Consider the following 24,126-nt stretch of genomic DNA (forward strand, 5'->3'; position numbering starts at 1 on the left):
ATTCTAACCATTTAATTTTTAATATTATAAGTACGATTTCAAGATCTAAGAATTCTAGAGGATGCTGTAGACATTTGTAATTTTTAATATTATAATTAGGATTTCCACAGCTGCTGCTGGTCTACCACAGGAGTAGGGGCTTCAAAGTTCAATCCTCCAAATTTTTTTAAAAAGCCCTTGGAGTATATATATTTATGACTATATTTTCTCAAAATTAATTTTTTACCCCAAAATAAGAGCAGTAATTTTTACACTCATAATTTAGCTAAATGAGTCCCCATAAACTCCGAATTTTCTCCTGCTTTCCCACATTTTGTTTGTTTGTTATACTTTCCCTTATAATGAGGACCTTCTATATATTTATATATATAAATCTAGTAGGTTTTTTCAAAATCGTGTTAACCGTCTATATATATAATATATATATAAATGTAAAAAAATCTAAAAATGTATGTAGTAGGATATTATCATATTATCATAAATGACATGGTTTTGGTTTTATTTAAAAAAAAAATTTAAAAAATTAAATTAAAAAAAAAAAAAGAAGCAGTTAACAGTTATTAGATTGGCGAACTGTAACTGTATTTTTATCTCTACAAATTACAATAATTGAAATTATAAAAATAAAAAATAAAATAAAAAATAGCAAGGACATATTAGTCATTTGGACACTTGAGAAGCTGCGACAAGGTTTATTTATTAAAAGTCCCCGAGGCTGCCTTCTTCTTCACCTGCAGGCTGCTGTAACCTGTTTCGGCCATGTTGTGAGGCAGACGGCGAGTACGAGAAGGGGTATGATAACTTTCCCGAGGGTGAGTTTGGTTTCAGCAAGAGGAGGCATTCGTAGACTCGCAATGGAAGACCAGGCTCAGAACAAGGTTTACTTACACTACAACCACACCGATCCTTGCAGATACGCGAGGTGGAACGCCAGGTACTTTTTATTTTTTATTTTTTTTTAATTTTTAATTTTTAATTTTTATTATGCATTTATTTATTTTTAATTTTTAAATATATCCTTTGAGAATGGGCTGGATATGTTTTTATTAGAGAAAGCTACGAATTCATGTACGAAAGGCCTTGGCAAGAAGTTCTTGATTTTTATTCAAACGCGGTCAATGGGTGCACATCATTGTCGGCGTTGTTTGGGATTGAGGTTGGTGGGTGACTATGAGAATCCGATTTTGCGTATATGTTTTGCTTTCCATTATAGCCCTGCATGTGAGAGTTAAGTTTTAACTGGCATACTAGATTTCCCTTGGAGACTGAATAATTCAAATTTTATTTCCTTTGCATTTAGAGGCACGAATTGATCCTCTAAAATGGGACCACTGTCCACTTCAAATTAGAAATCATGGGCCATTGTTAAAATTTTTGTTTTTTTAACATTAACAAACAATTCAAAACATTTTCACTTTTATGTCATGTCAAAAACTTTTTTTTTTTTCAAACCAAAAATAAAAACACCCCCAAAACACATTGACAAACATAATACCTTTTTGCGTGTAATGTGTATGTTCGCTAAAGATTTAGGGTATGTTTGATAATGATTTTGAAAAGTGTTTTCGGTTTTGGTTTGGAAAGAAATGTTTTGATATGATATAAAGTTAAGAAGTGTTTACGCTTTGAGCTAGGCTTCTCTCTTGTATATTCTGTGTAACTTGGGTTATGCCTTTGCGCTTTTTAATGAATTTTGCGATTACTTATCAACAAAAAAAAAGTTAAGTGTTCAAATCAAGTGCCCGTAACTTTTCTCCTTGTTATTGACTGAAAAAATTCACATGTTTATTATTTAGACGATTGACTAATTATTATCTTAGTAATTTATTATATTTATTCTTTAGAATTTTCTCCACAGACAAATGTTCATAATGATGCTGAAATTCCAGAGATTTCTGATAAAACTGAATCAGAGAGTGTTTCTGCTGAAGATAGAACTGGGAGATGGGCAAGAGTAACGTTCAAAATTGTTCTTTCATATCATGGGGGATCCTTTGATGGGTGGCAAAAGCAGCCCGGCTTGAACACAGTCCAGAGGTTAGTTGTTTTCCTGTCAACTTATGCAGTTTGGTCAAAGTATTAGAGTAGTACAGACTAAATATTATATGCCTTTTATTTTTGGCAAGTGATAGTTATTTGCATGGGTTTGTATTTAATTTGGTTTTTGGACCGCATGTGGAGAGGAGTTTATTCCTTTGTATTTAATATGATTTCGGAAATGATTTTATTGTGGTTTTTGTAGGTTGTTGGAACATTTATATTTCTGCATAGATTTTTTAGTTAAAGGAAGAATGAAATAATACCTTTTGTGTTAGGAACTCCACCCTACAGCATGGTTTTTCTGCCTCTGAAAGTGTTGATAGAATTCATTTATTCTTACACTTATGACAAATGCTACATAATTTGGTGTTTTTGAGTGCATCAATATTCCTGCCACTGTTTTTTCTTTTATTATCTTTCTTTTATAGAACTATCGACATTAATTTTGTTTACAAAATGAGTAAATTTACTGGAATAAGGTATCAACATTCTTTGAGTATACTTCTTTACTTTTGAAAGCATAATAGAAAGATGTCTTGGGAAATTTGTTGATGAGAAGAAAGTTGAATTGCTGAAAGACAAAGGTTTACCAATAGAAGTCTGTTCTTCTGTCGCTGGGCGCACGGACAAGGGAGTCACAGCTCTTCAACAAATTTGTTCTTTTGGTATTTTATCACATTATTTCCCCTGAATGTCTCGTACTGCTTATTCGGATGTCTAATTTTTAGCATTGATGTTATTATTTATGTATTTATTATATAAAGGTCACTGTGTTGGCATTTTGCTTCACACACTCTACTTTCTATTTAGTTATGAATTATTATGCAATCATAATGTGAAGTATAAAAAGCTAAGAGAGGAGTTCCTGTAATATCACTCTAAAAACATAGATTTAGTTCAATAACCAACAACATCCTGACATAATCTTTTAATCTAGATTGTTCTTGTCAGTTTTTCTCATTTTACACATTTGGGGATGTGATTATTGCTGAATTTATACTTGCTATGTCTAGCTACATGGAGAAAGGATATAAAACCTCAAGATGTAGAAGAGGCCATCAACAGTGCAGTGCCTGGAAAACTTATGGTCAAATCTGTTTCTGGGGTAAGGTTCTGTTCAGGTTTTTGGCAAAACAAAACTAATATTGAAAATGAAATTTGTTATCTGTATTTTGATGTAGCGCTGAAATTTGATTTAGCATCGAACTCTCTCTCTATAAATACTTTGAATGTACTCATATTGGGTGCTACTTATTGTAGGTATCACGTGTCTTCCATCCTAATTTCTCTGCCAAATGGAGGCACTATCTTTATATTTTTCCATTTAATGGTGTGGAGGATGGGGAGCAATATGGTGAGAGTGGGGAGGATTTTGAAAATTTTAAATGCAATGAAAATAAGGATGAGCAGAGACTTGGATGTGGTGAATGCAATGGGGGGACTGTTGAAAATGTAATTATTGATTACAAGGATGAGCTGGAAAATGGAAAGAAACCACGGAGATTCAGTATTAGCAGGGTTAACCAACTTCTACGGCAGCTAGAAGGAAAATTATTGTCCTACAAGATGTTTGCACGTGATACCAAAGCTTCAAGAAATGAGTAAGAATTAAAAACTATAATCTCTCTTGATACTCATTCTAGGAAAGCCAGACTTATAGGCTTGTATGCATGTGTAAGATCACTTTCTGGTTGGATTGTCTACTAAGAATATCTTTGTCAGATTTCTGACAGTCAAAGTAAATTTTAGGAAAAAAAAAAAAAAATCACCAACACATATGCTGGATAGGTCCAATTTATATCTAACTTCTTAATGTACACGTTGGAGTAGCTATGCTATTATGTCAAGATCTTGGCTGATTGACTATGCTATTATGTCATCCTTTCTTGGCATCGTCCTTCCAGTGCTTCAATTTTAATCATTTTTGTGTCTATTAGTGAAGCCATTGCCTTTCATTGGACAAGATAAAAACTAGTAATTGATCATAGCATCTTGTCTTGACTTATGCAAGCTAAAAGCCAGACCACCTAGAATTAAGATCGTATGTATTCTTATATTGCCACATGTACTTCTGAACAATTTATGTGCATGTTCTTGACTACCCTGATCTGATAGCAGAGTTTTACTGTGTTTGAAGTGTTAGAAAAAAAAAGGGGGGGTGGGGGCTGCTTGGACGCAAATCACAATTGACTGTATATGCATCTTCTTTTTAATATAGCCTGGTTGCATAGTGTTTGAATCTTTGTTGCAAAGGAAGAACATTTATAGGATTGTATCATCAAATGGAAGCTCTTCTCTTGTCACACTATATATGTTGCTCTAATGTCTACATCCTTTTGTGCCTCTTCTGTTCTCTGTGTTGACCTCTCCATTTTTTGTCTGCTTCCTATCTTGAGAAGGATGTTGGACGAATTGTTCTAGTAGGCATTAAACTGTGACCATTAAAAGACTGAAGGTTTTATTTTTAATGCACCTGACCTGATCTGAGGTGCTCAGGACTTGGGAGAATTGAAAAGACTGCATAGGTTCGAAGAGTGCTGCTAGTGTGTTTTCATTTTACTCACATACTAGTGAATAACTTTGCCACTCTGATAATTCCATTGATGTTTGCAACTCTGATAATTCCATTGATGTAGACTTGGTTTTTCAGAGGGTGACTTTCCTTGAATGCACTAACTGCAACCGCCTTTCTATTTCAGTGGTCCTCCAACACAGTGTTTTGTCTATCATGCTCGAGCTGCAGAAGCCCGGCTGCCCTGCTCTGTCAGTGTTTCGCCATTACTCATTTGTAGTTTTATTTTCTCTCTAATTTTCTTTCTTTTTTCTTTTTAACTTTAATGTTGCCTTAAATTATTGTAATGCTGAAGAATGGAACTCCATCGTTGTTGACTTTTTTGTGTGTGTGTGCATCAGTGTGTTTTGGTGCATGCAATAATCAAGGAATTCTCAATTAACAGGATATTGTTGGGTTTTGCTTGATGCAAATGTTTGGAAAGAAATTAAAAATATTATAAATAAATTAAGAGTTGTCATGGGTCTTCTTGTTCCAAGTCCTCAGCTTTTGGCCTAACTGAAATTTGAGCTGGGTCCCTGCTTATCATGGAAAAATGTTTAGCTTATTTGGGTGTTTTAGATATGCCTGCTTATAATCCAATAATTATATTGTAGGATTATGTAAAACTTCTAGAGTAACATGCAATTTATATAGGAACAATCATCTACTCAGTACGTAATTATGAATTGGATAATGCAATGATCACAATATCCATGAACAAATAGTTATATGATTGACAATGTAGGATAGAGGCACTGCCACCACTATTTGGGCTTGAGCTTGAACTGCATGTGGGCTTGCCACTCTGTATCTAATGTTTTTATGCAAGTTTCTGTATTTATTTGTCATTTTGTCTTTGGGTTTTCTACTTTCTACTTTTATTCTTTTTCTTTCTTGTATGCTTTTAGACTTGATTGAGTTTGTTTAAGTCTTCTGGGCTTCCAATGCTTCCCTTAGCTTTTTCCTTGATTCTTATAGAAATCTCATACTTGAATTTAGTCATAGGGAAATTAGATACTCCATAACTTTGTTGCATATTTTGCTTTGGACCTCCTTGTGATGTACTTATACAGCTGCACCAAATTTAGACATCAATCTTACTAGCATTACTGTATTTTTCTAGGATCACGGGGAAGGAAGAAAGGTTATGTGTGTTGAGCTGATTGCTAATCGCTTCCTACGTAAGGTAAATTGTTTTATGTTTTATCATATCAACAAATGTGTGTCAAAATGCATGCATTGAGAAAGAATAATTACTATGATATTGTTATAATTTGTATGAACGGTTTACACACAAAAGGCGGAGGCTATTATATTATTTGGCATATACCACTTATTTTAACCTAATACAAGCATCCTATTATATAGGATTAGGAAAATACCATAAAGATTAAACTACCCCCAAAACCCTAATGACTCAAACCCTAACTCTTCTAACACTCCCCCTCAAGCTGGAGCATATACATTATATGAATCCGGCTTGGAAGATACAAGCAAACGAAAACAATTAAAAAAACATACTCTAACACTCCCCCTCAAGCTAGAACAACTTGGAGTACACAATACAAATAGCAACTAATTAAATAAAAGTTCAACGTCGGTCGAAAACTCGTCGGAAACTTGAACAACAAAGATTTGATCGAATCTCGCCGCAAAACACCAAGGCCAGTTGGATACATCGATCACTAACAACAATGGATCGGTTCTCACCGGAGACTCCAAGGCCGGTCGGATATCATGAAATTAATCTATGGATAGGGAAATTGAACGGTCATTGACTTTCTTTTCCATCATAATCTATGGATTCATTAAAACTTCCAACTTCAACTTGAAATATACATATTAGACACATAAACATTGCTTTAAGTATAGAAGTTTGATCGCAAGCTATTGGGTGAAGTTTTTTGGTTTGAGAAATGACACAATCAAAGGTCATGAAAGCTAGAATTATTGATGGGACTGTGTTTGTCAAAATACAAGCTTATTGCTTAAGTTTCTAGTTTAGAAATGATACAAATCAAAGGTGTTAATACTTGAAGGAATTATTGATGTACTTTTGGGGTGGAAGCCATGGCCGCCGCATAAACCCTGTGAATTCCCCAAGGCGTACTGGTTTTTTTTTTAAATTTTTTATCAGGTCATATATTACTGCATAATGCCACTCTTTTAATCAGCCATTATTCACGCTGGCACTTCTCGCTTTAGTTTCTAGAGAAAGACGCTATCTCCTCTATCCTCTGGGAGAAATTTTCTATTTCTCCAAGTGAGACTTCTCCATCTCTTGTGAGTGCCTAAGGTGGAGAGAAGAACCCTGCCTCCTCCCTCAGGTGGAGAGAAGAACTCTGCCTCCTCCCTCCTCTGCACCCCTCTCCTTTCCATGCCCTGCTAGTCCCCATTCCGCTTTTTCCCCTTTGCTTTTCTTTTTTCTTTGTTTCAGAAGCAAGATCTACCTCCACCCATGTGCACTTCCCTCAGCCTCTTCTCCACCCTCCTCGCCCCTTCTTCTCCATGCTTGTGCCACGCGCTATCTCCACCTTCACCGTCCACATGTCTCCCTTCTGCCCTTCTCAGCCGCACCACTGCCCTCCTCCCCCGTGCTTGTCCTATATGCCTCCCTAACTGCATTTCGGTCCCACTTACCTCTATCACGTGCCATCTCTCCTCTGGGCATCCCCTCACCTGAGCGGCAGATCTAAGGCTTGCTTGTTCATTCCCCTGTTCCTCCCCTCATTCCAAACCTCTGCAATGTAGTTGCCCCCCTTTTTTGCCTACAAAGACTGCAAGAATTGATGTCCTATCTGCACCAAACGCCGAGCATCTCTTTTGCCAGATGTCAGAGTGGAGCTCATTTTTAGTGGCTCTAATTCAGCTGATTCCAGTGATTTTCCTGATTGTGGCAACTAAATTCCCTTACTGCCACCGCAGGTGTCCCTCGAAACAGTCCAACGTTTGAACCACTTTAACAACCGTTATTTTGGCTGCCCTTTTCTTGGCCTGCGGGTCAAGAAACTATTGGAACAAATTCCTTGGCACGTTTTCAGCTATTTTATCTGACCTTGTGTTTTGTTTCTTTGTTATGTTAATGCAATCTTCTTCTCTTACTGTAAGTTTTAGTTTTAGTTTTTCTTTTTCCCCGCTGCTCCTTTTAAAAGATTCAGATTTGTCTTCATATTCTCAACACCATTTGGCTGCCATTTTCTGGTTATCTTGGTGGAGCTATTGGGGTCCATTCTGTCTAACTCGGTTGGTGACTAACCATAATTGGCAGATGGTTAGAGTGCTTGTGGCAACCTCAATAAGGGAAGCAGCTGCAGGTGCGGATGAGGACGCATTGCTAAAGCTAATAGACGCAACGTGCAGACGTGCCACTGCACCCCCAGCACCCCCTGATGGCCTATGTCTTGTTGATGTAGGATATGCAGAGTTCACCCCGCAAAACTGCCTCATTCCAAAGGACTAAATTTATTGTCATAACCACACATCTGGGGTCCTGCCCTGAAGATCTCTTGGGTAGGACATCCAGCTGGTTGAATAGGCATATAAGCATCCCATCAATCAAATACCTTTTCCTATAATCTTTATTTAGTGTTTTTTTTTTTTCCTTCAAATTATGTTTCTTATTTTATCTTTTTAGTGATGTGTAAGAGCAGTTTTTTTAAAAGATGCTTACTAGATGTGGTCTACCAGGATTGAAATCTCCTGAAATTACGTTGTTAGTGAATCTCGGGCATGTGTTTAGACAAGTCATCAAGATTTTGAACTGTTGATGTATAGTTATATAAATATATTTTATATGAATAATTAGTATTTAATACTTACAAAAATGTAATTAATATTTTTGAAGAAAGAGTAATTAATATTTTTGAATTCCTCTTTACTTAGGAGAAGGATCCTCTCCATTTCAAGTGAAATGGAGAGGATCATTTAGTGCATTTCCCTTTACACTTATGCTGATTTGCAAGAAGTCCATCTTGTTAATTCTACACTAAGTGAAAATGGTCTTACCCAAAAATAAAGTATCGTAGAAGTTCTTACAACTTGAAATAACTTTTTAGTAATGTTATATATTGCACTCTTCATCGCACCTCCATTTCACTGAGCAGATATACCTAGTGAGATAAAAGTGGTCAAAGAATGTAGTATGTAGCATTACTCATAATCTTTGCATAACTTTACTTATGCATCTTAATGACAACCTCAGCCGCGAATCAACAAAAGATTTACAGCTTCATTGTGCTTTGACAAAGACAAGATATAATTGCTAAAGTCCATGACAAATTGTCACTATTTTTCTTCTTCGACTCCTACCATTTTAAAAGATTAAGTTTGAGCAATAATGCCTACCTTGATTATCATGAGATGTTTAGAGTGAAATTGAGATAAACTATTTCATAGTCTAGATTAAATATGATTAGCCCGTGTGGTGGCCTTATATACACTGTGTAGTTACTACGCGCACTGTTAAATGTAACAAAATAAAATCTTAATTGAAAAATAGATTCTCTTTCGTTCCATTTCAATGGATCGCGAAAGAGAATCTATTTTTCTATCAATATTTTATTTTGTTACATCTAACCGTATGATTGGCAATGGAGAGGATCCTATTTCCCGTTGAAAAACCTCCCAAATTAGTTAATTATTTTAACCTTCCAGACCTAGCTAGCCGGTGCTGTGAAAGTTACTATATATTTATATAAATATAGCAATATTTCGCCAAAGCTCTTGCTGTATTTAAACGAGTGCAAGTAAATAAATAAAAAAACAAAAACAAAAACAAAGGCCGACCGGGTATTTCTCAGAGATTCACACACTTACAGCAAGACTTTGTCAACTTCCAACTCCCCATTTCATCAGCATTTCCCTTGTAAACAGCCTTGCACTCTCTCCTATTCTTAGAACTCTCTCTCTCTCTCTCTCTCTAATCTCTCTCTCTGTGATCTCTCTCTCTCTGATCATCAAATTTCCACCATTCTTTCAGGCTTTCGTCAGCCCTGTGCAGCAGTTCCAAAGGGCGTGCACGCAGTTGCCCACACCATATATGGTATGCGTGTACTACCCGACAACATGGCACGTAAGCGACATCATAATACGCCGTCGTTGCTCACCACTCTTCTCTGCATGTTTTTCCACGTCACTCTCGTCTCTTCCGACGCCATAGCCCTCCTCAATTTCAAGGCATCCCTCCGAAACGACACCGCACTCGCCAGCTGGCGGAAAGGCCCCACCCCGCCATGCAAAGCCAACAAAGCCAACTGGGTCGGCATCCATTGCTGGCAAGGAAAAGTTCGGGGCTTAAAGCTTGAAAACATGGGATTACACGGCGCCGTTGACGTCGACTCGCTTCTCTCACTCTCAAGTCTCCGATCCATAAGCGTTATGAACAACAAGCTTAGCGGTCCCTTGCCGGAGGTAAGGAAACTCGGAGCATTGAAGTCGGTGTATTTATCAAACAACAATTTTTCTGGACTGGTCGAGAGTGATTCTTTTACGGGGATGACGTGGTTGAAGAAGCTGCATTTGGCGAATAATCACTTGACGGGGAATATTCCTTCATCGTTAACATTATTGCCCAAGCTTTTGGAGTTGAGGCTTGAGGGTAACCAATTTGTAGGCAGAATTCCGGATTTTCAACAGAAATCTTTCCGATCTTTTAACGTCTCCAACAACTACTTGAGTGGTTCAATTCCTCCAAACCTTAGTAGGATAAATGCGAGCTCCTTCTCCGGTGAGTCACTTTATTTTATTCTGATGCGTTTACATTTATATATTCTAGCTAGGAGAAACTTCACTTACGCTCTCAATGAGATTTGTCAAATGTTTTGACATTAAATTATCAAACGTTGCAATGTGGGTATTCGATTTTTCAACCCCTTTTAATTTTACCTGATCTACTTTTTGGAGGATGCCAAATTAATGAACAAAATACATAGTTTTTTTTAATAAATAAATTAATATTTGTTGATCCTCGGCCAAGCCATAGGTTTGGATGTGGGTTTGGTTTTAATTTTGTAATTAAGAGTAAATTTGTATTTTTATAAATTTTACAGGGGTATAGGAGACATTTCACCTATTAACTGTTTGAGTTAACACAAAACTCTAACGGTAGAGGTGAAATTAAAAGGGGCTGAAAAATGGAATACCTACATTGCAACTTTTGATAATTCGAGGTCAACATTGCAAAACCAATTACATATCGAAGGGGGTAGGTAAGTAAAGTTTTCTCTATATATATTTTAATACCAATGTTTCTTTAAAAGTTAACATTATTCTTATAGCCTTATGAATAAAATGAGTACTACTTCTAACAAACTCAAGGTACAAGAGTAGCCGGTGCTTTAAAATAGAAGGGCAAAATTGTCATTAAGAATATGAAAGTACAATTTTGCCCTTCTATTTTTAAAAGACCAGCTCTCAGTTCATTTGAACTGGAGATGATCCAGTTTTGAGTTGTACATGTCTGCAATAGTATGTCAAGCATATGACTTTAATCACCATTTCTAATGATCATCTCTAGCTATCAAACTCACTAGATATAATACCTTAATTAGTCTTGTTAGGGAGATAACACTTTAGAGAGTCTTTTAGTCGGAATATAATATATATAAATATAGCATGTTGAAATACCATTGAAACTTTAAGCCTATGAGTTTGGGCCAAATTATATTATATTAACTATTAATTACACTTGTGACATTTTTCCAACATGAAATTCAATTCTTTTAACACTCGCATGTGTATACTCAACAAGTCTAATAGACCTTCTCTAACTTAGGAACGCAGAGGCTTACGCTACTTTAGTGATCTAGCTGCATTTTTCTACCTTTCAATATGAGTGATAGAAGTGTGAGGCTAAAGATTGTTCTTTCATTTGATTGCCAAACCAACCCTAACTCCTTAGAGAGAGAGAGAGAGAGACTCTGTTTATAGTAAAAATGCAATGCATAAAAATGGCTAAAGCACATGTGACATAAATGCATATATACGTACATATTAGATACATATCAGGAAAAATTCAGGTATTGATGGTTTTTTCTACCAAACAGGAAACGATGAACTATGTGGATACCCTTTGGGACAATGCAAGCAAACCTCAGTTCTGAGTGTGGTTGTGGTTGTGATAGTTTTGGGGCTGGCAATAGTCTCCATTGGTGCAGTGTTCTTCATCCTCAACCACCGGAACCAACCACCTTCATCATCAGTTGAGTCTCCACTACCAATATCAAACCTCCAAAAGAGAGCTGGAATTAAGGAATCGGATAATCAATCCAGGCAAGGCTCCCCGGACCACCCTGGAGGTGGCAAGGCGGAGACGCCGAAGCTCTCCTTTGTCAGGGGTGATAGGGAGAGGTTTGATATGCAGGACTTGCTTAAATCCTCAGCCGAGATATTGGGAAGTGGATGCTTTGAATCTTCTTATAAGGCCTGTTTGCCGAGTGGACAAGTGATGGTTGTGAAGAGGTTCAAGCAAATGAACAATGTGGGAAAAGAGGAGTTTCAAGATTATATGAAAAGGCTAGGGAAGTTGAGGCACCCTAATCTGCTTCCTCTGGTGGCATACTATTATAGGAAGGAAGAGAAACTCTTGGTATCAGACTATGTTCATAAGGGCAGCTTGGCTGTTCATCTTCATGGTACGTATTGTGCTTTTTCCAACATCTTCATGCATGTTTCTTCATAAACGGTTTTAGAAAAAAGAAACCCACATATATACATATAGAGCATATCTATTTCGTAGCTAGATTCTTGTACAACTGTCATACGACTACCGTGTGACGTAGCAGTAAAAAGTATTGATCAGTCCTTAGATCAACACTTTTTTGTTTTTGTTTTGAAGTGTTGATCTAATAGTTGATTTTTATTACCACATTATCTAATTGTTTGACAACCATACATGAGTCTACTAAATAGCATTACTTATACATTATAGTAATAATCCCCTATATATTCAAAAAGACTGAGAATTTAGCACTGCTCTTTTCTAGTATAAACCCATCAAGTCTATAGTATGATAACTTCTGGAGTAATGTTATTTAATAGATTGTTATACGATTGTCATACAAGTGGGATGACATGGTAATAAAAATCATCAAGTTATAAGACATTTGTGACTGCCCTGCATTTTTTATTTGACACTCATACTCATCCAACAAGTTCATACATTTTCTAGGGTTTAGGTGACTTCACCTTTTCAAATATATCCAAAAGACTTTGAATTTGGCATTGTTCTTTTCTAGTATAAACTCATCAAGTCTGTCTTATGATAACTTTTGGAGTTGCTATACAATTTTCATATAACTGGGATGTCATAGAAGTGAAAATCATTAAGTTGTATGACAGTCGTGTAGCAATTACTAAATAACATTATTCTAACTTCTGAAAATGATAGAATGAAGCCTAATTTGCTTCATTTTTTTTTTACATTCTTTCAGGACATCAAGGTCTAGGCCTGCCAAGTCTTGATTGGGCAACCCGGTTAAAGATTGTAAAAGGCATAGCCAAGGGCCTGAAGCATATCTACAATGAGCTGCCTTCCCTAATCGCCCCCCACGGCCACCTCAAATCCTCCAATGTCCTGCTTGACGAATCCTTAAAACCCCTTCTGACTGACTATAGTCTAATCCCTGTGATGAACCAAGAGCATGCTCATGAACTCATGGTGGCTTACAAGTCTCCGGAATACACGCAACACGGTCGAATCACGAAGAAGACCGACGTGTGGAGCCTCGGGATACTTATACTAGAGATTTTGACAGGGAAGTTCCCAGCAAGCATCCTGCAACAAGGGAGGGGAAATATTGAGGAGGAATCTCCATTTAGTTGGGTTACAATGGTTGTTCCTGAAGGGTGGACAGATATTGATGAGGTTTTTGACAAGGAGATGGCTGCAGGAAGCAAGAGCAGTGAGGGGGAGATGAGAAAGCTTTTGAGGATTGGATTAGCTTGCTGTGAAGGGGATGTGGAGAAGAGGTGGGACTTTAAGGAGGCTTTTGAGAGGATTGAAGAGTTGAGAGAGAATGATGGTGATGATGATTTCTACACTTCATACGCTAGTGAGGCAGACATTGATTCTTCAAGAAGAATCTCAGCTGACTTCAATTTGTCCACCACTGGTTCAGTGCAAATTTTTTAATCTCTTATGATTGATTCTTGATTCCTTACAAATTAGATGGTTATGGGGAGGGGGGTTTGAAGTAGAAGGAGAAGGAGTTGGCTTTTGTTTTCCTCATCACTAGCATTGTTGTAGCTAGCACATGATATCGTAATCCCTATGAGAGGGGGACGTCCTGCACTTCAATGCATGAAATAACTAGAGAAATGATATACACAACCATTTTTTTGTTTTTTTGTTTAACCATATTTTTATTCTATTGTACGTGTTGATATTGTAGGATTTGGTGCCAGAAACTACACTTTTATTTCACTGATCATTTGCTGATGTAACACTAAAAATATATATAAGAACTAATTATATATAAGGACTAATTGACAGTGTCACATCTAATATTACTCATAATGAAAAGAGAAGATTTGAAGAATATATATGTATATAAAAATGATATAAAACCTTGTGATAAGAGGGAATATGACATTAACACAGAGAGATTTGTCAAAACTCTCCATTTAACGAGTTCTCATAGGAGTACTAGGCCATGCATGGAAAGTGGGATAGATTTTTCAATTTTTGGGTTTCTTTATTAGAAACTTAATTTCTTTGAAAATTAATTTAACAAAAATCTCATGGGTTCCTCATGACGTTCCTCTTTGTAGTCTGCAAATTTGTGATGGTTGTTAGGCCTTGGAAATTAAGGCCGGCCAACTAAGAACAACTAAAAACTTCGAGAGTTAAATAATTAAGTTTCATTTTGAACATTCTTTTACAAAGGGTGATTTTGTTGTGGACAATAAATGGAAAGAACATGAGAGAGGGCTAGTAGAGTTAAACCTATTTCTACAATATGCCTATGCTTATGTTCCATTGATCTATTTTGTTGCGTCAATAAATGTAAAAGTCTCATAATTTTAATAAATAAATAAATAAAATGAATGAATGAAGGGATATATATAACTTGTAGGTTTTATTTTTCGTTCCTAAATTAATTTAATAATAATAATTGTGTCTTCGGTATACACATGGCATCTCACTTGATGCTCTATTTTATGCTTTAAAAGTGTCTCGATGTGCTAATTACCGGGCACATGCTTTAGCTAAATGAGCCGCTTCCCATCATGTGTTTGGAAGCATTCTCAAAAAATTGTCCATTCTCTTCCATTTAGATCAAGGCCGGGAAAGATCATCCCTTGTAACCCTTTCTCTATTTGCTTCGGGAAGAAAAAAAAAATGATGCTCTATTTTATGGTATAAAAAATTAATATGTTTGTATTTCATTCCTAAAAGGGAAATCATTTATTCAAGAGAAATGAATAGCGATTTTAAAAATTGAGAGAATACGAGAAGGACTGGAAGAAAATGTATAGCATTTGCTGACAATGTGGCGGCTCTTGCCTGCATGATAGCCATATTGCGAGGAAAAATATATATTTTGAAACCATTCAACAGATAATGTTTTATCGATCTTTCATTATTTCTCAGTCCAAGTAACGATTTTTACGTACTCCATCTTAATAAAGGTCTTCTATTAATAGATTAAGATCCTCTAAAATTCTTAGATACAGAGTTTTGTTTGATAAAATTTTTTCCATTTCTTTTTTGTTTTCTCTTTTCAGAATAAAAAATATTAACAAATAATCCAAAACGCAAAGTATTTTTATTTTTATGTCACGTCATATCATTTAAAAAATGTTAACAAACAAACCAATTACCTATTATGGCACAAACTCTAGTCAAAATTTTCAAATCTCAACTAACAGGAGGGGAGACCCTGATTTCCTTGATCCAACCATTGTGTGACATGTACTTGATTCAACAATTTGTTGTCTAAACTGTTATAAATTTTGACCGTAAATGTGAGAGAGTTTATATAAAACCTATATGCCCAAACAGGTTGGTATGCTATGTACCCAAAACCTGGTTGGAGGGGCAGAACTCGATTAGTAGTTATGAGCCTTTGGCAACCCCAATTTTTTTTTTAATTTTTTTAATTTTATAAATCCTTATAAAAATATTATTTTTTATACCATGGTCCCAACAAAGATGACTTTTTTACCCTAGACGGCTAGATGATTTAGCTTTCTACAATTGTACATACAACATATTTAGAGCAAATTAGAAAGCATTTGTACTCTAAAGGAAAGTTCTTTTTAAAATGATTTTATAGACATTAAACTTTTATATACAATTATGACTTATAACGTAATATGGAATTAAGTTTAAAATTTGTCTACTTTTATTTGACATAAACACGTGCGCAAACACAAATAGAGGGACTATATATATATATATATATATATATATATATATAAGTTTAGACTCCTAATGTATCTATATATGTATTTCTAGTTCATGGGAGCTCTTTTATATTTACCACCCGAATTACTTTGACAATTTTGCCCATGAATAAATGAGAAGGGATGCTGAGGAAGATAGTGTACATGTTTATAAGACTTTAGTTATAACAGAAAACTGCTTGCCAAAAGATGGACTAGGTCTCCTTAGGAAACTGGAATACATAGGGGCCGGAAAATCAAAGACTTTAGTTAAACAGAAAGCTTAATATAGAGAAAGGAGTAGGGTTAGGGGGGTTAGTTTTATTGTTTTCATTGAGATACATGGTAATCTCACCAGAAAAAACCAACTCTTTATCCCTATAGAGAGAGAGAGAGAGACATGGATCTCTGTCCAGAAGTTTGAGAGAGACAGAACAGAAAAAAAGGTGGGGGGATAATCCTTAATTTTTGTTTTTGTCATAAAAAAAAAACATTGCAACCATAATAATTAGATCTTCCAGTGGCATAGGAGAAGAGGGTGGAATTTAGTTGTAGTTCATTGTGGGTGGTGGGTTTGTTCCTTTGATCGATCTCTTCTTCTGCAGCTTTTGTTTGGGAGTTTTATTGCAAGTTGGAGATACATGAAAAAGGGGAGCACAGATAAAGGGGAAGAGGTGGTGGCGGTGGCAATAGACAAAGACAAAGGGAGCCAATACGCTCTCAAGTGGACTGTTGATCATCTTCTCACCAGGGGACAAGCTCTCACTCTAGTCCATGTTAATCAAAGAACATCTTCACTCCCAAAAATAAGTAAAAATCTCCACTTTCTCTGTCTCTGTCTCTCTGTCTTTCTCTTGCATGAACGATGATGACAGGAAAAATATTATTCTAGAATGTTTTAAATGCTTTTATTTTATATTATTAGAGAAAAATGCATGTCACTTTGGGGTCATATATATATAGTTTATTTTTGTGGTCTTTTTTTCTTTTTGAAAAGAAAAAATAATTACCATTTTCATTGGCTTGGACACCTTACTGTCATAGATATGGATTTGGCTAGGTGATACAATTTTTTTTTTCAACAAATTAGATTTAGTTTTATTCTTTTTTCATGAAAAACTTGAAATTAAATATGATTATTCCAAGGATTTTTACAGCACCTTGTCATATTGATACAAGGCAAACTAGCTAATGTAAAACTATAATTTCTCTCTCCCTCTCAGTACCTCCACCGGGACAGAAATTTGCTACAAACTAGTTTGTAGGAAATTCATATAAACCCATCTAATAAAATAACATGTGTATGAATTTGCTACAAATCAGTTTGTGTAAATTTTTGTCCCCTCCACTGCATGCCTCCGTCATTCCCGATGGCAAATGGGTTTTGCTTCTTTTGTCTTCTTCTCATTCTTTTACTCATTTTAGACTGGTGGCTGTTAGAATATATGATCAGATTTGATTGTATTTAAATCTGATTGTAATTGATTGTAATTTTCTACATTTTAAGAAATTAGATTTGATTGTACCAACTATTTTGTATGCTTTTCACTTACCATAGTTTTCCTAAAAGTATGGATCATTTATATTGTAAATAATCAATGAACAAGAACAAGATGTAGCTTTTTTAGGCTCTTTCTATAGATACAGGTGTCTAACAACCGAACTACAAGTAAATTCTTTTGTCTCAATTTTCCCATATTCTGCTATTCTCCTTATATTTTCGTAGTTACGCAATAGTTACCCCCATGGATTAAAGGCTTTGACTTCCTGGGGTTTGAGATGTTTTGGTGAAATGGGTATCGAAACTTGAATGAGTTTCTGATGAAACAAACCCAATCAAAAATATGATCTTTTTGTAATGTAATTGAATTCCATTTCAAGTACGTACCCATTGTGGCAAAAGAAATTATGAAACTTGTGGGTGGGAGAAGAAGAGAGAAAGGTGTGATTTTGTGGTTTTCATTCACTTTTGTCGATTTTGTTGTCTCTGGCCTCCCTATTAACGGAGGGGAAATGTGTTGATATCAAAAACCAACAGTGGCCTCATACCGTCTTTCGGGGAGAAGCTCCGCCTGTAAAATAGAGAAGAGATCGTCAGAAGGTTCGCTAGTATGTAAACTGGAGGCATTCTGACTCCCAAATTAGTCAAGGCCCTAGTTGAGAGAGAGTAAATCAAGTAAAAAGAGATAAGAGAATTTACCTGGGCGTAGTAGTGCGTCTGGGATATATGTGAGGGAGTGAAGCCTTCCACTAGGCTAGTATGTACGTCTTTTAGGCCTCATTGAGCTTTCTCAGTAGTTTGGCCTTAGAGGCTAATCGGTATGTAGTAGTCCCTCGATTTCTTTGGTTAACCATGAGAATTTGAATTTGTCATGTAGGCCTATCGGTATGTAATGGTCCTATTGTCTCTTGATTCTCTGATTGATTAATGTGCTGATCAAACCAAATCCTAGTAGTATTTTCACAGATCCTGGCCTCATGAGCGCCTCCTTTTTAAAGTTTGTCGATAGTTGGGCTCTTCAGAAAGGTATATATAATCATATAGATATGCAAAGGTGGGGAGGGCTGTAAGGTTTATGGGAAAAAGGAGGGAGAGTTTTTGGCAATGGAAGTTGGGATGTTGTGGATGTGTTTTCTGTTGGGAGAAGAGAATGGACAAGGGGAAGAGAGATTTTTTTCTTCTTCTTAATATCAAATGAATAAAAATTATTTTAATTAGAATAAACAAAAGAATTTAGATAGGCTAATTGTAGTGTTTTTGAAAGTTGAGTAGTTAAAAATAAAAATAAAAATAAAAATAGTTTTCATTAGCTGTTTTAAATATAAATTTAGAAAAAGCTCTGAAAAGGCTTATAGACTAAATATACAGCTATTATTGGGTTCCATTAATATTTCAACCTTGCATTTCACGATAAGATTTACAACCAGTAATATAAATCTAGTCAATTTATTGAATTTACAAAACGATATGGCAAAAGAAAATAATCAAATGAAAACAATTTGTCCTAGTCCCAAATACTTTTAAAAGATGAAACATATGTTTGTTAATGTATATTTGGAGGGTTTAAAGTTGTTTGTGAATGTATTTATCTTTAGAACATAAAACAAAAACACAAACGCTTACATTGACCACTTATATTCTCACCTAGGAAACTGGTGTTAAGTGTTAAAACAATCCAATCTTGTAGGTTGTTTTCATTTAAATTTTATATCTTTTAGATGCAGTGGGGAACAATGATGTGAATGATGATATTACCAGAGCACACAAACAACAACTTGAGAATCAAGCCAAGGAGTTGTTCCTTCCATATCGTTGCTTTTGCACAAGAAAGGATGTGGGTATTCTGCCTCTTTGTCTTAACATTAATAACAAAAACAAATTTCACCAAAAAATAGAAGTGCAAAGAAAAGAACTGGCCTATCCATAAATGACCAATCCATGCTTTCTAAGGGAAAAGTTTTCTTTTAAACTGGGTTAAAGGAATCTCCTTCAACTTAGTTTATTAAACTAACATGTGTTCAAAATGTATATGAGAATCACATGCTCTATTAAAAATGTTTGTGAGAATTACGTGCATTTTGGACATACGTCAATTTAATAGACTCGGTTGGATAATTTCTTCTAACCCAATTTGAAAGAAAACTTTGCCCCTCAACTAATATGCAAAAGTATCATGTTTTGAAGACCTTTCCACACTAAGTATTTTCTTTTCACCAATGGTGGATGTTTGCTACAGATAAAATGTAAGGAAGTCATACTTGAGGCTGTGGATGTAGCAAAAGCATTAATCGAATATGTTTCTGCAAATACAGTTGAGGTTATGGTTGTCGGTGCGGCATCAAAGGGTGGCCTTGTCAGGTAAATAACCTTTCTTTAACTTAAGTGCACCACCAACCCTCAAATATATCAACAGGTCTTGCTGTTAATAGAGAGTACAACTTGAGAAAAGTTTATGAAAAAGAAAGAAAGAAGAACACTTCAAATATATGTATACATACTAAAAATTCCAATGCATCTAAGGGTCACAGATATAAACTGGCTGCATCATTGTTTTGTGCATCTATAGATAATGATCAGAAGATAAAAGCACCTACAAAGAATTGACACATTCTCTCCACATTCCTTTACCTTCAAATCAAATCGGACAGTTAAGGAAAGATTGAGGACTCTTGAGATAATCTGTAATAGGCTTAGCCTACGCATGAGTGAGAGTTTCTATTTCCTATTAGCCTAAGTTTTTAGAATAAATGGTGATTTAACACTTTGTTTACTAATTATTGACAAAAAGAAAAAAATCCTAAATCAATCAATAAGTGACTGATAGCTGGTGGATCAATATCCGAATTCCAGTACAGTGCTTTTTGACCTAATATTAGGGTCCAAGATTCAACCTACTTCAGCATTAGTGTTCTTAATAAAATGATGGTATGCAAATTTTTCCATATACAGAAGAAAGAGCATCCTAATTTTTATCAATCTTTTATCACAGAAGATTCAAAACAGACATTCCAAGTAGTGTGTCAAAAGGCGCACCAGATTTCTGCACTGTGTATGTCATTGCCAAAGGAAAAATATCATATGTCCGATCCGCTACTGCTTCGGTACCCGCAGGTGCAAAGACTTCTTCCCGTCCCCACACGCACAACCAAGCAAGCCATCATTCTGATCATCACAACCATGGTGCACATTTCATGCATAACAATAATTTTAAAGGTCTGCTTCTGTAATTCTAGCAGCATTTTGTTTTACCACTGTATCAGCTGGCTTTTGTCATCGCTGAAATGAGTTTATCTGATGCTACTGCAGAGAGGGCAGGAAATCCACATCGTCACCAGCATGATGATGAAATCAGGTAAGTTTTGATGCATTACCTATCTAGGGGAGAAAGAGGTATAGATTGTTATGGCCACACCAAACAATGAATATATCCCTAAGTAGAAACTACTGAAGTAATGGTGATTGCTTTATATGCCAGACCTCTATACTTAGGAAAAGAGATGATTGTTGTGTAAAAAACAACTGATGTTTGGTTTGCCATAAATTAGGAGGCTGACCTGATAACTTATGGAACAGGTCACCATTCGCAAGAAATAATAGAGCTTCAATGAACAAGTCATATGAGGCCTCCGTGCCAGATACTGACATATCATTTGTGAGCAATGGAAGGCCAAGTGTGGATCGCATGTTTCCTTCTCTTCATGACAATCTAGATTTTGGAATGACTCCTCGACTTTCAAGCAGCTCAGACTTTGACATTAGAAGCTTTGGAACATCCTTATCAGGAAACAAGTCAATTCATGTCATGTCCCCACAGTTTGAAAACTCAAGCTCACACTCATCGGGCTCACATGAAAGTGGGGCAGCATGGGGATCACAGAACATGGTAAGGGCAACAAGACAAGGAAAAGGGCATAGCTAATACATGCACAAATCAAAACATCCAATCTTAAGCAAAATTTATAATCTGTCTTCATAATCAAAATTGCCAAAAGCTAAAGTTTTCCCTCTAGGCATAAACATTTGAATGGGGGTGTTCATGATTTACTGCATAGATGTGTCCTTTTATGTGGCTATGTGCAATACTATACAAATGGGCGAATCCAGGATAAGAAATTAATACTTATTGCTCTGAAAGTTACAGGATGAAGTAGAAGCTGAGATGAGGAGGCTAAGGCTAGAGCTCAAGCAAACAATGGATATGTACAATACGGCCTGCAAGGAAGCCCTCACGGCACAGAAGAAGGTACTAGTATTGAATGTTACTAGACTATTGCCCTTACCATGTAGGCATCAAAAAAAGGTTTGAGACCCATTGTATAATGAGAGCTCCATCTTTTTATTGACATGTATATGGGCATATATATTAGCATCAAAGAGCATATTAGACCCAGCTAATAGATGGACTCCAGTCAATACATGATTTACTGTATTTATTCAAACTAATGAAGCTATATGCTAATGTGTGAGACAATAATATGGTCAAAGAAATTTACATGAATGATATTTGTAAACAGAAACTATCTGAAGTGAGCAAAATCTCTATTCTGTAAGACACATGTACACACATGTAAAGACATAATATACATTGAGTCATAATAATCAAAACTAAAAAGTTGAGTTTGAGTATCAATTGTAAATTCTAACATTATATTAACACAGGCCTTGGAACTTCACCGCTGGAAAGTGGAAGAAGAACATAAATTAGAAGAGGCACGAATGGCCGAGGAAGCAGCTTTGGCAGCTGCAGAGAAGGAGAAAGCTAAGTGTAATGCAGCCCTTGAGGCAGCTGAAGCAGCAAAGAGGATTGCGGCACTGGAAGCAAAAAGAAGAATGAATGCAGAAATGAAAGCCCAGGAAGAAGCTGAAGAGAGAAAGCACGCACTACCTACTTTCGTGCAAGGTGATCTCAGGTACAGAAGATACATGATTGAGGAGATCGAAGTAGCAACAGATCACTTCGCGGAATCTCGCAAGATTGGGGAAGGAGGTTATGGGCCAGTATACATGTGTGAACTGGATCACACACCAGTAGCAGTAAAAGTTCTACGTCCTGATGCAGCTCATGGACGGTCGCAGTTTCAGCAAGAGGTGTGGAACACTGCATCAATCATCTTGAAAAAACTAACCAAAAAAAGAAGGAAAACCAATATAATGGTTTTCCAGTAAACAAAGCTTTGGGTTAATTTCTTCCAAAACCAAGAAAACTCATAGACAATATATTGGAATATCTTATGCAATATAGTGGTTTCTATTTCTAAGCTTTGTTTTGGAACATCTTTTATATGCAGATTGAAGTATTAAGCTGCATACGGCATCCAAACATGGTTCTCCTCCTTGGAGCTTGCCCGGACTTTGGTTGCCTTGTCTATGAGTACATGGCTAATGGGAGCTTAGAAGACCGTCTCTTTCAACGAGGTAACACACATGTTCTTCCATGGCAACTAAGATTCCGGATCGCTGCAGAGATTGGCACTGGCCTCCTTTTCCTTCACCAAACTAAGCCTGAACCACTTGTACACCGTGATCTAAAACCAGCCAACATTTTGCTTGACCGGAACTATGTCAGCAAGATTAGTGACGTTGGTTTGGCCAGGCTTGTCCCTCCATCAGTAGCCAACGATGTAACTCAGTATCGCATGACATCAACGGCAGGAACTTTCTGTTATATTGACCCAGAGTATCAGCAAACAGGCATGCTTGGAATAAAATCTGATATATACTCACTTGGAGTACTGCTGCTACAGATAATAACAGCAAAGCCACCAATGGGTTTGACTCACCATGTTGAACGGGCTATTGAGAGGGGTAGTTTCAATGAGATGCTTGACCCTGCTGTTCCAGACTGGCCCGTTGAAGAGGCACTCAAGTTGGCCAAGCTAGCTCTTCAATGTGCAGAAATGAGGAGAAAAGACAGACCAGATCTTGGGAATGTTGTGTTACCTGAGCTGAACAGACTAAGAGCACTCGCTGAAGACAACATGCTTGGCATCGTCTTGTGCAATAGTGGAGGAACCTCACCAAGAAAAAACCCACATTCCATAATACACGTAAGTTGATCTCACAAGCATGGACTAATCTTTATGTTTTTTAAGGACAATGTTTTACTATTTGTATAGAACACGCTCCTTATGGTAGTACCTATGAAAAACTTCAGAAATTTATCATGTTTTTCTACATAACATTATTGTTCCTTTGAGGATGTGATTAGTGACTCTAAATCTGGATATGAAAGCTCAAAGAGCCACTCCAGCGTATGTGTCTGCCATAGGAAGAAGATAATGCACAGATAGATTTCTTTTTCTTTTTCTTATTCTTTTTATTGGAAAACCAAATCAAGTTTTGCTTTGGATGATTGAAGTTGATTAAATATGTCTAAAGGGTGCTAGGAATCAAGACAAGGACGTTGGTTCAGCATCAGAGAATAAAAATTGCTGAGCCAGTCTGTCGAGTTTGCTATTATTTCCTGCTTCTTTGATGAAAATCAAGAAAAAAAAATGTTTCTAAACAAAATGTCTTTACTGTATTTACCAGTAATTATACAATATAATCCTACTTATTTGTCTTGCTTTTTGAGAAAATTGAAGGAAGTTCCTGCTTTGGTACACAGATGCCTAAGTTCTAAAACTTTTGGAATTAAGATAGCAAA

General features: G+C 36.2%; 3 protein-coding genes across 3 annotated transcripts; all 3 read left to right on the forward strand.

Annotated features, from left to right (window-relative positions):
• Positions 1–721: 721 nt before the first annotated feature.
• On the forward strand, positions 722–8,388 carry LOC132183795 (Pseudouridine synthase family protein). Its single transcript, XM_059597216.2, has 9 exons — positions 722–934; positions 1,051–1,156; positions 1,859–2,037; positions 2,560–2,705; positions 3,054–3,145; positions 3,301–3,641; positions 4,740–4,803; positions 5,718–5,780; positions 7,863–8,388. Exons 1-9 carry the CDS (start codon positions 795–797, stop codon positions 8,052–8,054), a joined length of 1,323 nt encoding a protein of 440 aa, XP_059453199.2. The 5' UTR covers positions 722–794; the 3' UTR covers positions 8,055–8,388.
• Positions 8,389–9,600: 1,212 nt separating this feature from the next.
• Positions 9,601–13,984, forward strand: PRK1 (Leucine-rich repeat protein kinase family protein). The gene is made up of 3 exons (XM_059597214.2): positions 9,601–10,319; positions 11,638–12,225; positions 13,024–13,984. Exons 1-3 carry the CDS (start codon positions 9,638–9,640, stop codon positions 13,722–13,724), a joined length of 1,971 nt encoding a protein of 656 aa, XP_059453197.2. The 5' UTR covers positions 9,601–9,637; the 3' UTR covers positions 13,725–13,984.
• A 2,636-nt stretch (positions 13,985–16,620) lies between these two features.
• LOC132183794 (kinase with adenine nucleotide alpha hydrolases-like domain-containing protein) lies at positions 16,621–23,915 on the forward strand. The gene is made up of 11 exons (XM_059597215.2): positions 16,621–16,789; positions 19,199–19,314; positions 19,717–19,838; positions 20,470–20,693; positions 20,787–20,832; positions 21,054–21,363; positions 21,622–21,723; positions 22,140–22,568; positions 22,769–23,527; positions 23,678–23,731; positions 23,859–23,915. Exons 1-11 carry the CDS (start codon positions 16,621–16,623, stop codon positions 23,913–23,915), a joined length of 2,388 nt encoding a protein of 795 aa, XP_059453198.2.
• Positions 23,916–24,126: the final 211 nt, after the last annotated feature.

This window comes from Corylus avellana, chromosome 7, assembly GCF_965113065.1.
Source record: "Corylus avellana chromosome 7, dhCorAvel1.hap1.2, whole genome shotgun sequence".
NCBI classification, from domain to species: domain Eukaryota; kingdom Viridiplantae; phylum Streptophyta; class Magnoliopsida; order Fagales; family Betulaceae; genus Corylus; species Corylus avellana.